The sequence below is a fragment of the Pimephales promelas genome, chromosome 14 (assembly GCF_988280905.1).
Source record: "Pimephales promelas chromosome 14, fPimPro1.hap1.1, whole genome shotgun sequence".
Taxonomy (NCBI): domain Eukaryota; kingdom Metazoa; phylum Chordata; class Actinopteri; order Cypriniformes; family Leuciscidae; genus Pimephales; species Pimephales promelas.
In genome coordinates this window covers 35,409,104-35,423,487 of record NC_142782.1, presented here as the reverse complement: position 1 = coordinate 35,423,487, position 14,384 = coordinate 35,409,104, and the positions used below count along the sequence as shown (strand labels likewise).

The 14,384-nt window shown below is 36.7% G+C and overlaps 1 protein-coding gene across 1 annotated transcript; it reads left to right on the top strand.

The window, feature by feature from the left end:
• The first annotated feature begins 5,365 nt into the window (after positions 1-5,365).
• LOC120463765 (polyunsaturated fatty acid 5-lipoxygenase) lies at positions 5,366-13,953 on the top strand. The gene is made up of 14 exons (XM_039653092.2): positions 5,366-5,554; positions 6,140-6,338; positions 6,420-6,501; positions 7,678-7,797; positions 9,614-9,720; positions 9,867-10,039; positions 10,124-10,270; positions 10,359-10,556; positions 10,789-10,875; positions 11,072-11,241; positions 12,075-12,187; positions 13,139-13,239; positions 13,319-13,489; positions 13,574-13,953. Exons 1-14 carry the CDS (start codon positions 5,405-5,407, stop codon positions 13,751-13,753), a joined length of 1,998 nt encoding a protein of 665 aa, XP_039509026.2. The 5' UTR covers positions 5,366-5,404; the 3' UTR covers positions 13,754-13,953.
• The last annotated feature ends 431 nt before the right edge of the window (positions 13,954-14,384 follow it).

The following is a 14,384-nucleotide window of genomic DNA, read 5'->3' as shown; positions in this document are numbered from 1 at the left end:
ATACCACTTACCATTTATAAGTTAAATGGACTTTGTCTACGACGATTCCTAGCAGGTTGGTACTATACAACTCCGTGGCTAACATGTCTTGCCACTTTGCGCTGTCCAGGCCTCGGGACTGCCGCACAGAAGTTGGTATCTACAATTCTTTATCGCATTTTCTTTCTCGGGACACAGCTGAGCGGCAGATATTCCAAGGTTGACCGCCTCCTGTACTGGTCCTCCATTAGGGCGATTAATGGCGAGACAACAATAACGACTGGGCTCTAGCGAAGTTTAACGCCAAAAGCGGCTCTTTTTTCTAAATAAACTTGCATTCTAAACTACTTAGAACTATATCTAAGGCCGCATAAAAAGGTAGCTTCTCGTCTGCTGCCATTTTGAATCCTTAGATATAAACAAACTGCTTCGGTGTCGCATAGATGTCGTCATCGTCTTTGGCCGCTCCCTCCCCGTTCTGTGATTGGTTCCCTAAATGAGGCGAAAATCTGGCCATGGTATCCAGACTGCCTTTCAGCGTGAATAATATCGCGCTGCGGGAAGGTAGTGTGAACTTCTGAAAATTTCTCACAAGAATTTCAGTTCGTAAATTTCTCACAAGAATTTCAGACTAAGGGCTCTATTTTAGTTCATTTTATTGTTCTAATGTAATGTACATGGTTTATTGTTGACTGGTGTGTGTGTGTGTGTGATTTGTTTCCCGAATAAAATGGAACTGTTGAAGCAAGTTGTAGTTACAACAGGAAAACTCCCACAATAATGGCTAAACAACTTTCTTTAATGTGGTTTTTTAAAAAAAAAAAAAAAAAAAAAAAAGCAAGAGTTGAGAACACGCTGTATACTGCCTTCATCTACCGAGCCACCCAGCCAGTTCTTCAGACTCATTAACCCACGAGAAGGCTATCAGGTGCTGGCGGCGGCCGCTTCTTCCTCTCTCTCTCCCGGTCGGCCTGACGCGGGTTTACCGCCGTCCGCCGATCAAACTAACTGCGATATTATTGTTTATTTTAACTTACTTCATTTTCGATTGAACCGTCTTTGCACTGCTGACCAGCCTGAATAAAATAGACTGGTTATTGTCTCCTGGTTTGTCCAGCCTTTATTGAGCTCTGTTGGTTGAACATGATGACTTCCAGACTATTGCAAAATAAAGGTGTACCTGTTTTTGTAGTTTGTCTATTAATTTTTTTATTCTCTAAGGTTTAATTGTTATTTACATATTTTTTTTTTCGGGAAAAACCCCACACACTTTTTCACTGGCTCGCCTAAAATACAATTTCCTCTTTGCCACTGAGTTACACCTTTATTTATTAATATTCTGCAAATCATCATGTTCAACCAATGTATTTTATCAAACTTGCCTGAGCGGGCCAGTGAGTAATGCAGGCGGGACAGAGCCCGTTACTGGCTAGGCCCCAGTTTAGGCTCCTTGTAGCCTAAGTAATGGTTAAAAGTAGCACAACTTATGCCTAAACTACAAGTGTTTATCAGTTTATATTGTTTAGTTTGCACGTTTTGTGCAGTCGTATCTGGCTGAATGATTGCAGGTCGCTTCGGGTAATATGTTAGGACAGCAATTCTCTGAACTGTCTGGTTGTAAAAGTCATAAAATGGTTGCTAAAATTTAATTGTTTTTTTTTTAATGCAGCAGAATGACTATAGGCTCATAGGCGGAAATCGCGGGGGGGTCGGGGGGGTCAGGACCCCCCCTATCTGAAGGTTGTCCCCCCCAAAAAAAACATTAAAATATGTGTATTGTAAATCATGTAATAATATATTCTTAAAAATAATTAAGAAATAAAATAACACAAATGCAAACGGGTCAATTACGAAAAAAGCGTTCTAAACATTTTGAGACCCCCCTCCCTTGCCTCACAGTGCGTTGGTCCACCGCCTCCGTCCCTTTTACCTCAGACACACACATTCCGGTGGCGGGAGAGAAAAACATAGTTTTTGAGTAGTTGTGGAACTCCAGTAAAGGGGTCGCACACCGGACGAGAAGCGTAGCGGCGCGTCGCGCAGCGCCATGTCTTTAAAATTCGAACACATTATTCTCTATGAGTGTACACACACCGGCGGCGCCGTACGGCGTCTGTCCGCGGCGCCCAGCGACGGCTCAGGACCGTGTTCAAAACCCTGCTGCGCCACAGAGCGCCATTTACATAGTTTTATATACAATTTAAATTATTTTTGTCTCAAATCGGTGCTGATGGATCCTGACTTCGCCCTATGCTGCAATATGCATTTAGTTTTGCATTTACAGAAATCAGCTGCTTGAATGACAATTGCTGGTGTTATTGGATTTTTCAGGTGAGATTCTCAATTCATTCAGTGAACGGATGATCTGAGGTAAAGTTTTCAGACCGCAGACTCAGGAACGATTGTATTTAATTGTACATAACAATAATAACAGACACTATCTTCATGTCATTAAACATTACAATATTGCTGGCCATACACTGATGAGAAAGTCCGGGTGCGCTGTGCATTTAGATTCTAACGCTTTCACTATGATTTAGTTGGTTTATATCATGTAATATAACTTAGTTAAAGAATGAGTCAATGAATGAAATGAAATCGCTGCGCTGCGCGAGGAGAGTATGTAAACAGATTCGCCGCTGGCTTAAACCAGAAAGAAATTTTAAGAAGTATAATGAAATGGTCTCCATGCTACACTAATAATAGTAGTAAGGCTTTCCTCTGTATTTTTTTGCCTGTATTATTGGTGTCCCCTTCAAAATTTGCTCTTGAGAATTGTTATGTTTATTGTCCCCCCCAACATTTTGATGAAATTTTCGCCCCTGTATAGGCTACAAAATGCAGAATTTTCTTAAATAGCCTACGTGAACCAACTACTATTTAATTTATTTATTGCTCATCTAGTGTTGCATGGCAAAGACCGAAATAACATCCACAACCATTCCAGGGTCCTATAAACATTTTGCAACCTAATGTAAATCTATATGATCTATTTATCCAAAAACTCAATTCAACATGATTTATAAGTCATAAAGTTTTATGTATGTCTTGATTCTGGCTTTTTTTTAATCACTCTTAAGATTTGCATGACAATAGTTTGGAATCACTATGATTTAAGGAATGTATCATTTTATTCATCAAGGAAAGGACAAATTAAATTGATCAAAAGTGACAGTAAAGACATTTAGGCTATAATATTACAAAAGATTCAATTTAAAATAAATTATTTTCTTTTGAACTTTGAATCATTAAGAAAAATTAAATGTATTATGGTTTCCACAAAAATACGAACCGAACGTTGATAATAAGAATACATTTTTCTTGAGCATGAAATCATGATCATATTAAAATCTGAAGGATCACGTGACACTGAAAAAACTAACTTTTTAAAATATACAAAAAATAAATGACTGTTTATATTATAAAATATTACTGTTGTTGAATGCTTTTAATCAGATGAATATAAATCAAACATTTTTTGTATTTTGTAAAAGGACGTGAAGTATGTTTCTCATTTGCAGTAGGCTAGGCCTATAGTTTTTAAGTTTTAGGCCTACACTTCTGTTCATACAATTTTGTTTAATCCAAATTTTACTTCTGTATTAAACACATTAGGCTATATGTGGTATTTTTCTTATATTAACAAAATAAACAAGAATTTTAAAACAAACGTGCCAGGACAGATTTAAAAACTTGATGCATTTATAGGCTACAGGTTTATTTTAGTAATTGCATTACTAATGAGAACATAAGTGCAACAAATGAGAACAATTAAAATAGGCTACACAGTTTTAAAGCATTGTGAGGTATAAAAGCACAACGAAATGAAATGAATACGAGTTCAGCTGTGCGTTTTCCGTACAACTAGTTCGCTGCTTCAAATCAACTAGCTCGTCACGACTGTTTCCCGAAACCCATTGTCGAAATATCGTTCAACCACCACGTTGGTTTCGCACGTGCGGAGTAATATCTAGGCTATTTTTAATGAAACTTTTGAGATCCAATTAACGCTAGATGTGTTATAAATTACAGACATGTCATATGGGGACTATTTCTAATTGTTTTCAGTTATTTCGCAGCACGTTCGCGCATGCGCTCTCTTCAAAATCGGTAGGCCAACTTGAAAAACTAAAAGACGTAAATTACATTTGTATGTATTCTAAATAAAAGGCACCGAACGCTAGATGTGTTAATATAAATTACAGACATGTCATATGAGGACTATTTCTAATTGTACTTAGTTATTTCGCTTTATTACCTCGTTCTTAGCACGGTCGCGCATGCGCACTCTTCAAAATCGGTACTTGGAAAGACTAAAAGATGTAAATTACATTTGTATGTATTCTAAATAAAAGGCACCGGTTGTACTGAATGTCAGCTTGCTTATTTTGCTCAAGATAAGGGTTTATTACGTCCAAATGTGAAGCAATAAACTATGCCTCTAACCACAGGTCGAGATGTCGTTTAAACCACACAACTTTGCGATGCTGTTAGCGAATGTTCGTTGGAACGATGGTTTCGGGAAACACCGACTCGTTGAACAATGCTGATTACGAGGAACTTGCGATCTTGGCTAACGATGCCTATGACTCTAAAAATGAAATTATTGTGAGTTTAATAAATGTGAGGGTTAGTACTACACGGTATCAGTCAAAGCTGTGGAGACACTGGTACTGGTGTATTCTGTGAGTCTATGTCACAAAATTGTATGGTTGTTGTAATGGATTGTATGGGTTGTGTTTTTGTTGTTGTTGTTGTTTTTTTGTTTGTTTGTTTTTCTCTTTCTTTTTTTAAAAATGGACTTTGAGTCTGTAATAAAGTTTTGATTGATTGATTGATTGATGCTTTTGGGAAACGCACCCCTGGTTTCCTGTCTTTAAGGTTACACAAAGTGAATAGCTACATGCAATCAGTAAAGGGAAAACTGCGCAAACTATGTAAACTACTATATATTTTTAATAAACGTTCCAAATTGTAAAGAGTCAAAAAAAATATTTTCATAATTTGTTATTACAACTTTTTTATCCTTTGTCAAATCAACTAGCTAATGTGGTTCAGGTAACATTTTGAGTTTCTATTTTTTTAACAATATTTTTCATTGTATTAATTTAAAATAAAAAAATGTTGTGGTAACTTACTTTTTTAAGTTAAACCAACAATTTTTTTTACAGTTTACTATACATTGAAAACTGCAGTAAATTTACCTTTTTTTAAAAAAAAAAAAAAAAAAAAACAATAATCCATTAATCCTGCAGTGATAAGGATCTTGATTCTGCTTGATAAAGACCACAAAGTTGTCCTCACAGGTTTGACCACATAGACCACACCCCAATACTCAGGGCAAGCCAGAAACTCAATTGAACTTTAAAAGGCCACAGGTGTGAGAGCAGAGAGTCAGTTATACTTGTCCTCCCATCTGAACACAATGTTCACGTACACAGTCTCTGTGTCTACTGGTAAACAGGAGTATGCTGGGACCATTGATTACGTTTACCTGACGCTGACGGGCACGGAGAGATCCAGCCACCGGACTCTGCTGGACGAATCCTTCTTTCAACATTTCGCAAGAGGAACGGTACGAAAGGTTTTTTTTTTCTGAACTCGCTTATGTTATAAAATATAACACATAAAAAAGTTAATTATCACTTATCAGATCATTAAATCCTTTTTTGTTTCCTCACAAAAAGTGAGAAATCTCTATGACTGTTTAAAGTTTCTCCAAACTGCATTTTTGTAACCCTACTTTTCCCTACCAATAGGCCTACTTCTTCGCTAGTTTAGTTTATTCTCAGCAATATAATTGTGAGTCAGAAATGCAAGAGGGAAAAGTCAGAATTGCAAGATATAAAGTCGAGATTCTGAGAAAAAAACAAAACAAAAAACATTTTCCACCTGAATTGGACTTTATAACTCACAAATCTGACTGTTCTTGCAATTCTGCCTTTTTCTCTCAAATTGTGACTTGAAAAAGGTTCGTAAATCTGAGTTTGAAAATTGGTATCATATTTTTAATTTGTCTCTTTCCCCAATTAAATCCTCTTTAAGTTTTGCACATAACCTGTGATGTACGGTGTTTTATTGAAACGGGCCTCATTAGCCTACAGAAGGACCCTTCGGCTGGTTTTTGAAACGGGCTAACAGAAGCTGTTGTCCTCTAAAGGTGATGCCCATCGAGGTCAGTGTGAAGGAGAAGCTTGGAGACATTGTGCTGGTGAAGCTCGAGAAGGAGAACTTCGTGTTCAATGATCAGTGGTACTGCAGATGCATCAGTGTGACGTCACCCTCTGGAGATCGCTTCGACTTCCCCTGTTTTCGCTGGATCGCGAGTGAAAATGCAGTGGTTCTTCGAGAAGGCACGGGTGAGTCCGATCCCGACTCTGATCACTGTCCAGTCCTGAACGAAGCATGTCTCAAATACTCTTATTCATGTGTTCCTTTAGCTCGATTGTCTCACGAGGATAAAACCAGTTTGCTAAAAGAGCACAGACGCACGGAACTGGAATCCAGACAACAACTGTTCAGGTTTGAGGCGCCTTACAATCAAGTCAAGTTACCTTCAGTTATATAACACTTAACTATAGGCCTATATAGATTGTTTCAAAGCAGATTTACAGTGATAATAGGAAATTAAAGTAGCAGATATTGTTTGGCTTTAGCATCTTCAGAAGGCCAGAGCAAATTACTGTCTGATGTGGTATTACAAATGTATTAAATGTAGGTTGCAATACAATAGTAAAGTTCTGGACATTAAATTATTATGATGGTCATTATATCCGGCCCATCCGGTTTTTTACTGATTACTGAAACTCTTAATGGTCACTTCCTACCCAACCTGTTTCACTAATTGTAAATTAAATGAAACAGATTACTGTTAAACTCTTGGGGACTCTCGTGAGCAAGAGAGAGTCCAGGCATTCCTGTTCTTGAATTTCGTTTTGAATAAGTTATCACTCTCAGTTTCAATACAGGGCCGGCTCTATCCCTTTGGTTGCCCTATGGCGAGATTGTTTTTTAGCAATAGCCTACTATATTTATTAGTGTTCCCAGTATTACATATATTATATTACATGTATTACATAATATATCTGCATATTTTGTCGGAAACCAGAAATCCAAAAAGGGCCATTTAAAGGGCCATTTTTTTTTTTTGTGGTACATTTAAGCATAATTTATTTTTAGACTTGTTGGCCAGATGTGGTCTGTGCAATATTAAATATTAAAAGGTTTGTATTATGTATTGTTCTACTATAGTAATGATCATATTTAAAATAATATATTGAATTTTATTGGCGTCTTCCACATTGTCCCACAGCAACATTAACATAGTGTAGATAAGTGTACATGTTTTATAATAATAATTCATTCTATAGTGTCCAATCCATTTAATTAACTTACCATATTTAATATTGGATGCATCCACGTTATTTGACATAGGCCTTTTAACTTTTTTATGCAGGTAATGCAATAGTTACTTTCCCTGGTAATTAGTTACTTTTATAATGATTTAACTCAGTTACTATTTGTGAGTAAAATTAAAGTTTGTCTTTATTTTCATCCGGATTCAGTTTATTGTTGTTTTGTTTAAGTTTAAAAGGCCTTGCACTTTCATTTCACTTATATTAGAGGGAAAACTCTGTGTATCACTAAATATAATTCTCAGTCCAATATCTGAAAGACTAATGTTGGCTTTTCTTGAAGGTGGAAGGAGTGGCAGCCTGGTTTCCCCATGAGCATAGACGCCAACTCAAGCAATGAACTTCCAATTGACGTTCAGTTTGAAGCTGGAAAAGCTTTGGGCAATGAAAGCTTATTTAAAGTGTAGGTTACACCATTTGCATTCATCGCTTTGCCAGAATCCTAACAAATATGCTACTATTGTTCCAAATGAATTTCTTCTGTTGAACTAAAGATAGTTTGAAGAATGTTGTTAGACAGTTGACAGTAGCCAATATTTCGTCCCCATACTATATATAGAATTCAATGGCTAATGTCAACTGGTTACAACATTCCTCAAAATAGCTTTTTAGTTCAACAGAAGAAATTCATAAAGGTTTGGAACGACATAAGAGTGAGTAAATTATATTTGGGCGAACTATCCCTTTAACTGAGAAATGTCCCAAATAAATCAATTGAGAAACAAGTTCAGCTTAAACTGAACCGTAAAAAATATTTTCAAGATTTGTTATCACAACATATTTTCTTTTGTCAAATCAACTTTATAATAATTTATTTCGTTGAGAACTTATTATTTTGAGTTTCTGATGTTTAAATTAATCTCCTTCATTGTATTAACTCACTTTTTCCAGTTCAATCAACTTAAAATTTTAAGGCAACCCAGGTTACTTACTTTAAGTTAAACCAACAATATTTTTTTACAGTGTAGTAATCACAACATATTTTCTTTTGTCAAATCAACTTAAATAATTTATTTAGTTCAGATAACATATAATTTTGAGTTTCTGATGTTTAAATTAATCTCCTTCATTGTATTAACTCACTTTTTCCAGTTCAATCAACTTAAAATTTTAAGGCAACCCAGGTTACTTACTTTAAGTTAAACCAACAATATTTTTTTACAGTGTAGTAATCACAACATATTTTCTTTTGTCAAATCAACTTAAATAATTTATTTAGTTCAGATAACATATAATTTTGAGTTTCTGATGTTTAAATTAATCTCCTTCATTGTATTAACTCACTTTTTCCAGTTCAATCAACTTAAAATTTTAAGGCAACCCAGGTTACTTACTTTAAGTTAAACCAACAATATTTTTTTACAGTGTAGTAATCACAACATATTTTCTTTTGTCAAATCAACTTAAATAATTTATTTAGTTCAGATAACATATAATTTTGAGTTTCTGATGTTTAAATTAATCTCCTTCATTGTATTAACTCACTTTTTCCAGTTCAATCAACTTAAAATTTTAAGGCAACCCAGGTTACTTACTTTAAGTTAAACCAACAATATTTTTTTACAGTGTAGTAATCACAACATATTTTCTTTTGTCAAATCAACTTAAATAATTTATTTAGTTCAGATAACATATAATTTTGAGTTTCTGATGTTTAAATTAATCTCCTTCATTGTATTAACTCACTTTTTCCAGTTCAATCAACTTAAAATTTTAAGGCAACCCAGGTTACTTACTTTAAGTTAAACCAACAATATTTTTTTACAGTGTAGTAATCACAACATATTTTCTTTTGTCAAATCAACTTAAATAATTTATTTAGTTCAGATAACATATAATTTTGAGTTTCTGATGTTTAAATTAATCTCCTTCATTGTATTAACTCACTTTTTCCAGTTCAATCAACTTAAAATTTTAAGGCAACCCAGGTTACTTACTTTAAGTTAAACCAACAATATTTTTTTACAGTGTAGTAATCACAACATATTTTCTTTTGTCAAATCAACTTAAATAATTTATTTAGTTCAGATAACATATAATTTTGAGTTTCTGATGTTTAAATTAATCTCCTTCATTGTATTAACTCACTTTTTCCAGTTCAATCAACTTAAAATTTTAAGGCAACCAGGTTACTTACTTTTTTAAGTTAAAATATCAATATTTTTTTTACAGTGCAGACACTGAAAATCCTTTGTTTTTTCTTCTGTGATCTCTTTCAGGATCAAGAGTCTTGGTCTTAAGAAACTTCAGAGCTCGTTCCAGACCTCTTGGAAAGATATAGCAGATTTTCAAAAAGTATTTATAAAAATCAAGAACCCTGTGTCAGGTTTGAATAATTTCTTCCTTTGCTCATTTTATTTTTTATATAAAAATGAGCTGTCAATCTTATAATTGAGTGGATTTTCTTTACATCAAAGCAAAGACACACATCGTTTGCATCCCTAAACTCACTGGCATTATTCCCTTCGACAGAATATGTGATGCACAACTGGGAAAAGGACTTCTTGTTTGGCTATCAGTTCTTAAACGGCTGCAATCCTGTGATGATCAGTAAGTGCACGAATCTTCCTGATGGGTTTGCAGTCACACAGGAGATGGTGAAAGGCTCCCTGGATAGAGGTCTCACTCTACAGGAGGAGTTAAAGGTCAGAAAATAAGTGAAAGAGGGACACTGGAGAAATTCCCATTATTATTCAATGGCTCCAACACTAAATGGCTCTCTAAAACAGGCAGGAAACATCTACATCGTAGACTATGCGATACTGGAGGGAGTGCGAGCCAATGACACAGACCCCAATACCCAGCAGTATTTGGCTGCTCCCTTCTGCCTGCTGTACAAGAACAGCCAGAATCAAATCATGCCGATCGCCATTCAGGTGCCTGTACTTCAAAATATGAAAATATATAAAGTTAGTGCTTGGAGTTTTTACCAAACATTCTGTTCGTTTACTTGATGTGAAACAGCTCAGTCGTGGGGAGGCGAACACGGTCTTTCTCCCGAGCGATAATCGCCACGACTGGATGCTAGCCAAGATGTGGGTAAAATCCTCCGACTTTAACGTCCACCAGCTGGTCACACACCTTCTCAGGACACATCTGACATCGGAGGTTTTTGCCATTGCCATGTACAGACAGCTCGCTGCAGTCCATCCTGTGTACAAGGTAGCCATCCTTTAATGCGCTCACTGCTATGAGATTTGATGTAGTTGATCTGATTTAGGGAATGCCAAAGAAAGAAGGTTTGTGGATATTGAAGTGGCTGAAGGTTACTGTCATTCATGGTTTTTGTGCCATTTCCCATTGCTGTAAATGCACTTGCCGGGGTGTTTTTACCTCCTACTGCTGAGGGAGATTTATTGCTGTATTGAAGGCAAGTCATTTGTTCTCCTCGCAGTTACTGATCCCTCACGTCCGATTCACCATCGCCATCAACACTGCGGGTCGTGAAATACTCATCAGTAAAGATGGGATCGTTGAGAAGGTATCTTAAACATGAATAAATTTCCTTGGAACCACAGTTTTTCTTCATGTTTTGAAGAGGTGTACAGTCTTTACAACTTGACATTTTCATTTAGCTGTGGCTTCCGTTTTGTAGAATTCACTGCACTTCTCCAAAGAAGCATTTACAAAATGTGGTCTGAGACTAGAAGATTCACTGGTGTTCATTTGTTTCAAAGTTTGTTAGTGCTGGTGGAACTGGAACTGTGGAATTGATTCGAAAGGCCATGAAGACTTTAACCTATAAGTCCCTGTGCTTCCCTGAGTCCATAACATCTCGAGGAGTGGAAGATCTGCCCGACTACTACTACAGAGACGATGGCATGATGGTCTGGGACGCAGTGAAAAGGTACTTTACAGTTGTTCAAATTCGGGGTGGAACAGTTCGAATTATTCACGGTTCGGTTTTTGGTCACCGGTTTGGTGTGTGCTTGTATTGTTATAAGGTTTTGACACCAACATTTTAGATGTCAGTGAAAATTTCACAATTCTCCATTCCAGTTTTGAGACCACAGCAAAAACTACGATCCCAACTAGTATAATTTCAAACATTATTAACATTAACAGCCAGTAATAAAATGGAACAAATGAAAGTTAGTCATAGCCAAGAGCAGTGTGTGTGGGTCTTTCCTTGTATTTTCTTGCTGTTTAACATTTTAAAAACACAAACAAACAGAGGCTACTTTCACTTTAAGACATAATGCATGGATCAATATACAGATACTGTACACATGTGCTGCCCTTAAGACTTAACTAACTGTTTATTAGGATACACTCCAAGATGTGCATTTTGAAAATTGTATAACATTGTCCATTCAAGACCAAGAAGACATGAAAGAACTCAAATTAAACGTGCGCACTTCAATGTTTAAATTGGCAAGACTGAATGTATATAAAACATAAATTATCTATTTTTTAAAATGCAGCACTGACTTTTTTATTTATGTAATTTTTAAACCATATTAAGATGCATGGTTAGATTTGAGATTAACCGCTGTGTAAATGCGCACCGAACCGTGTGTTTTATTTTTTCCGAAAATGGTTACATCCTTCGTTTCAGCCATTAGCATTTGAACTAAGAACAAATTAGCAAAGCATTTGATTTGACACCAAGGTGTTTTGTTGTTGTTGTTTTTTTTTTTTACATTTTCTGATTCATCATTTAACTTGATCTTCCTCCAGTTTTGTTTCGGATGTGGTGAAGATCTGCTATAGCAGTGATGAGGCGGTTCAGAAAGACAAGGAGGTTCAAGCATTTGTCCAGGATGTTTGCTTTTCTGGTCTGAAGAATTGTGGTGAGTACATGATCATTTAAAATGTAAACGTTTTTATCCCCCCAACCCCGCGAGAAGTACCGGACGAGCCCCCAATTTTCACATACCTTCCCAGTCTAGAGAGGGGGTAAGACAGGAATTCATATTTGTATTCCTATTTAGTGTGTTAATCTTCTTGGTATCGTTTTAATCCTCTCTAGTTCACAGAGTTACACACATACAGGAAATTACAGTTAAATGTATGATTCTATGTGCAACCCTTTTTCTGGTTAGTAAATGTAAAAGGCTGTAAACTATGCAGATGAGCTGCCTTGACAGGACAAAAGGGAAACTTCTCTCTCTCGAAGGTGATTGGTAGGTTCACTAATCGATGAATGGGATTACTAGACAGTTTATGGCCAGTTATTAAAATGCTTTCCCCTTTTTTGAGCTAAGAATCGCTACACAAAATAGCAATCAAATTGTAAACCGTTTTAACTTCAATCCATCCTTAAGGGTGTCGGAGAACTTAATTAAAAACAAAGTCATCTTCAGTGAACAATATGGTGTACAACAAGATAAAAGCACACTTACTAATGTCTGGGGCAGGAGAAAAGCGCCTCAGCCGCCAGGAGACAAAAAGGCTTCTTCAAACTTTGATTGGCAGCTTTTGGATGAAACTGAGATAAATGGAGTCGGCTAGAAGCAGAACACACACATTCCACTTAAAAAAATGGTAGAATAGTATAAATCAAATCAATAATAATGTCGAATTGCCATCTTGTCAGAAAAACAAACTAGACATGAGTTAGCAGATTAATGTTGGTGGACGTTAAAAAGAAAAAATGGTGAGTATTGACCATTGTAGGTCTTTGCGAATGGTGAATTACACCCTGGGATGTCACGTTTACAATGTTTGTATGATTCCATATGCATTGTTTACACCACTCTAATAATGCATACACAAAGTAAACTCATACCTGATGTTCACAGAGTTCCCGGAGTCTCTGAAAACTCAGGAGCAGTTGATCGAGTTCCTGACTGTTGTGATTTTCACAGCTTCAGCACAACACGCTGCGGTCAACTTTGGACAGGTGCGTTCACACACACTTTTCAGGATGAATATGAACTATCCATAGGCTGATATATCTGTGTTTCTGTCCTGGGTTCCAGTATGACTGGTTCTCCTGGATCCCAAACAGCCCGTCCACCATGCGGAAGCCCCCTCCCGCTCAGAAGGGCCAGGTGGATATGAAGTACATCATGGAGAGTCTGCCGGACCGCGGACGTTCCTCTTGGCATCTAGGAACAATTTGGGCCCTCAGTCAGTTCCAGGACAACGAGGTTTGATGACTGAGTCTTCAAAACTAGTTTGCATAAACTTTTTCCTTCTACAAGTTGTTCTGATTTTGTGCAAATCTTCTCCAGATATTTTTAGGCAACTATCCAGATATGTACTTCACTGAACAACCAGTCATGGAAGCCACCAAGACTTTCCGCAAGAAATTAGCCGAAGTGACCAACATCATCAAGAGCCGAAATGAGAATTTGCAAGTGCCCTATTGGTATCTGTCTCCAGACCGAATCCCCAACAGTGTGGCCATCTGAGAGGACGTCGGTGCGGAAACTAGCAAGAGCCGTTTCAAGGTTTTGCAGAGTTTCTTTCGTAGAGTCACAAGATGAAGATGTGAAGCAGTATTCTGTTTTTCCTTTAGAACAACACTTGTTGAATTTGTACTGGTTAGATGAAACGTGCAATTGAGATTATTCAATAAACCAACTAATTTTCCCCATCACTTCACTTTGGCTCTTCTCTGGCTTTCTCATTCAAACTTCAGATTGTAAATACAGTTTGCATGTCTTTTGTGTTAATCTTCTGGCAGGACATATATTTTGCAAATGTTAGAATAGCTAATATCCACTCTAAGAGCTATATATTTTATATATATATATTCTCGAGGCTGGGGGTGGTCTCTTTCGAAAGGTCTCGGTCCCGTCTCCACTCGATAAAAATTAGGCATCGAAATGCATATGGTTTTGTTCAGTTCGGCGAGACGATTCGAAAGAGCCCGATCTCCGACGGATACGTTGAGTTTTAGCCAAGACATTTGCGTTTATTGCTTACGGAGGAGCTTTGGGGGGCTGTATCGGGGGTCCATTAGGCTGGGGGTGGTCTCTTTTGAAAGGTATCGGTCCGTTCTCCACTCGATAAAAATTTGGTGTCGAAACGTTGATTTTT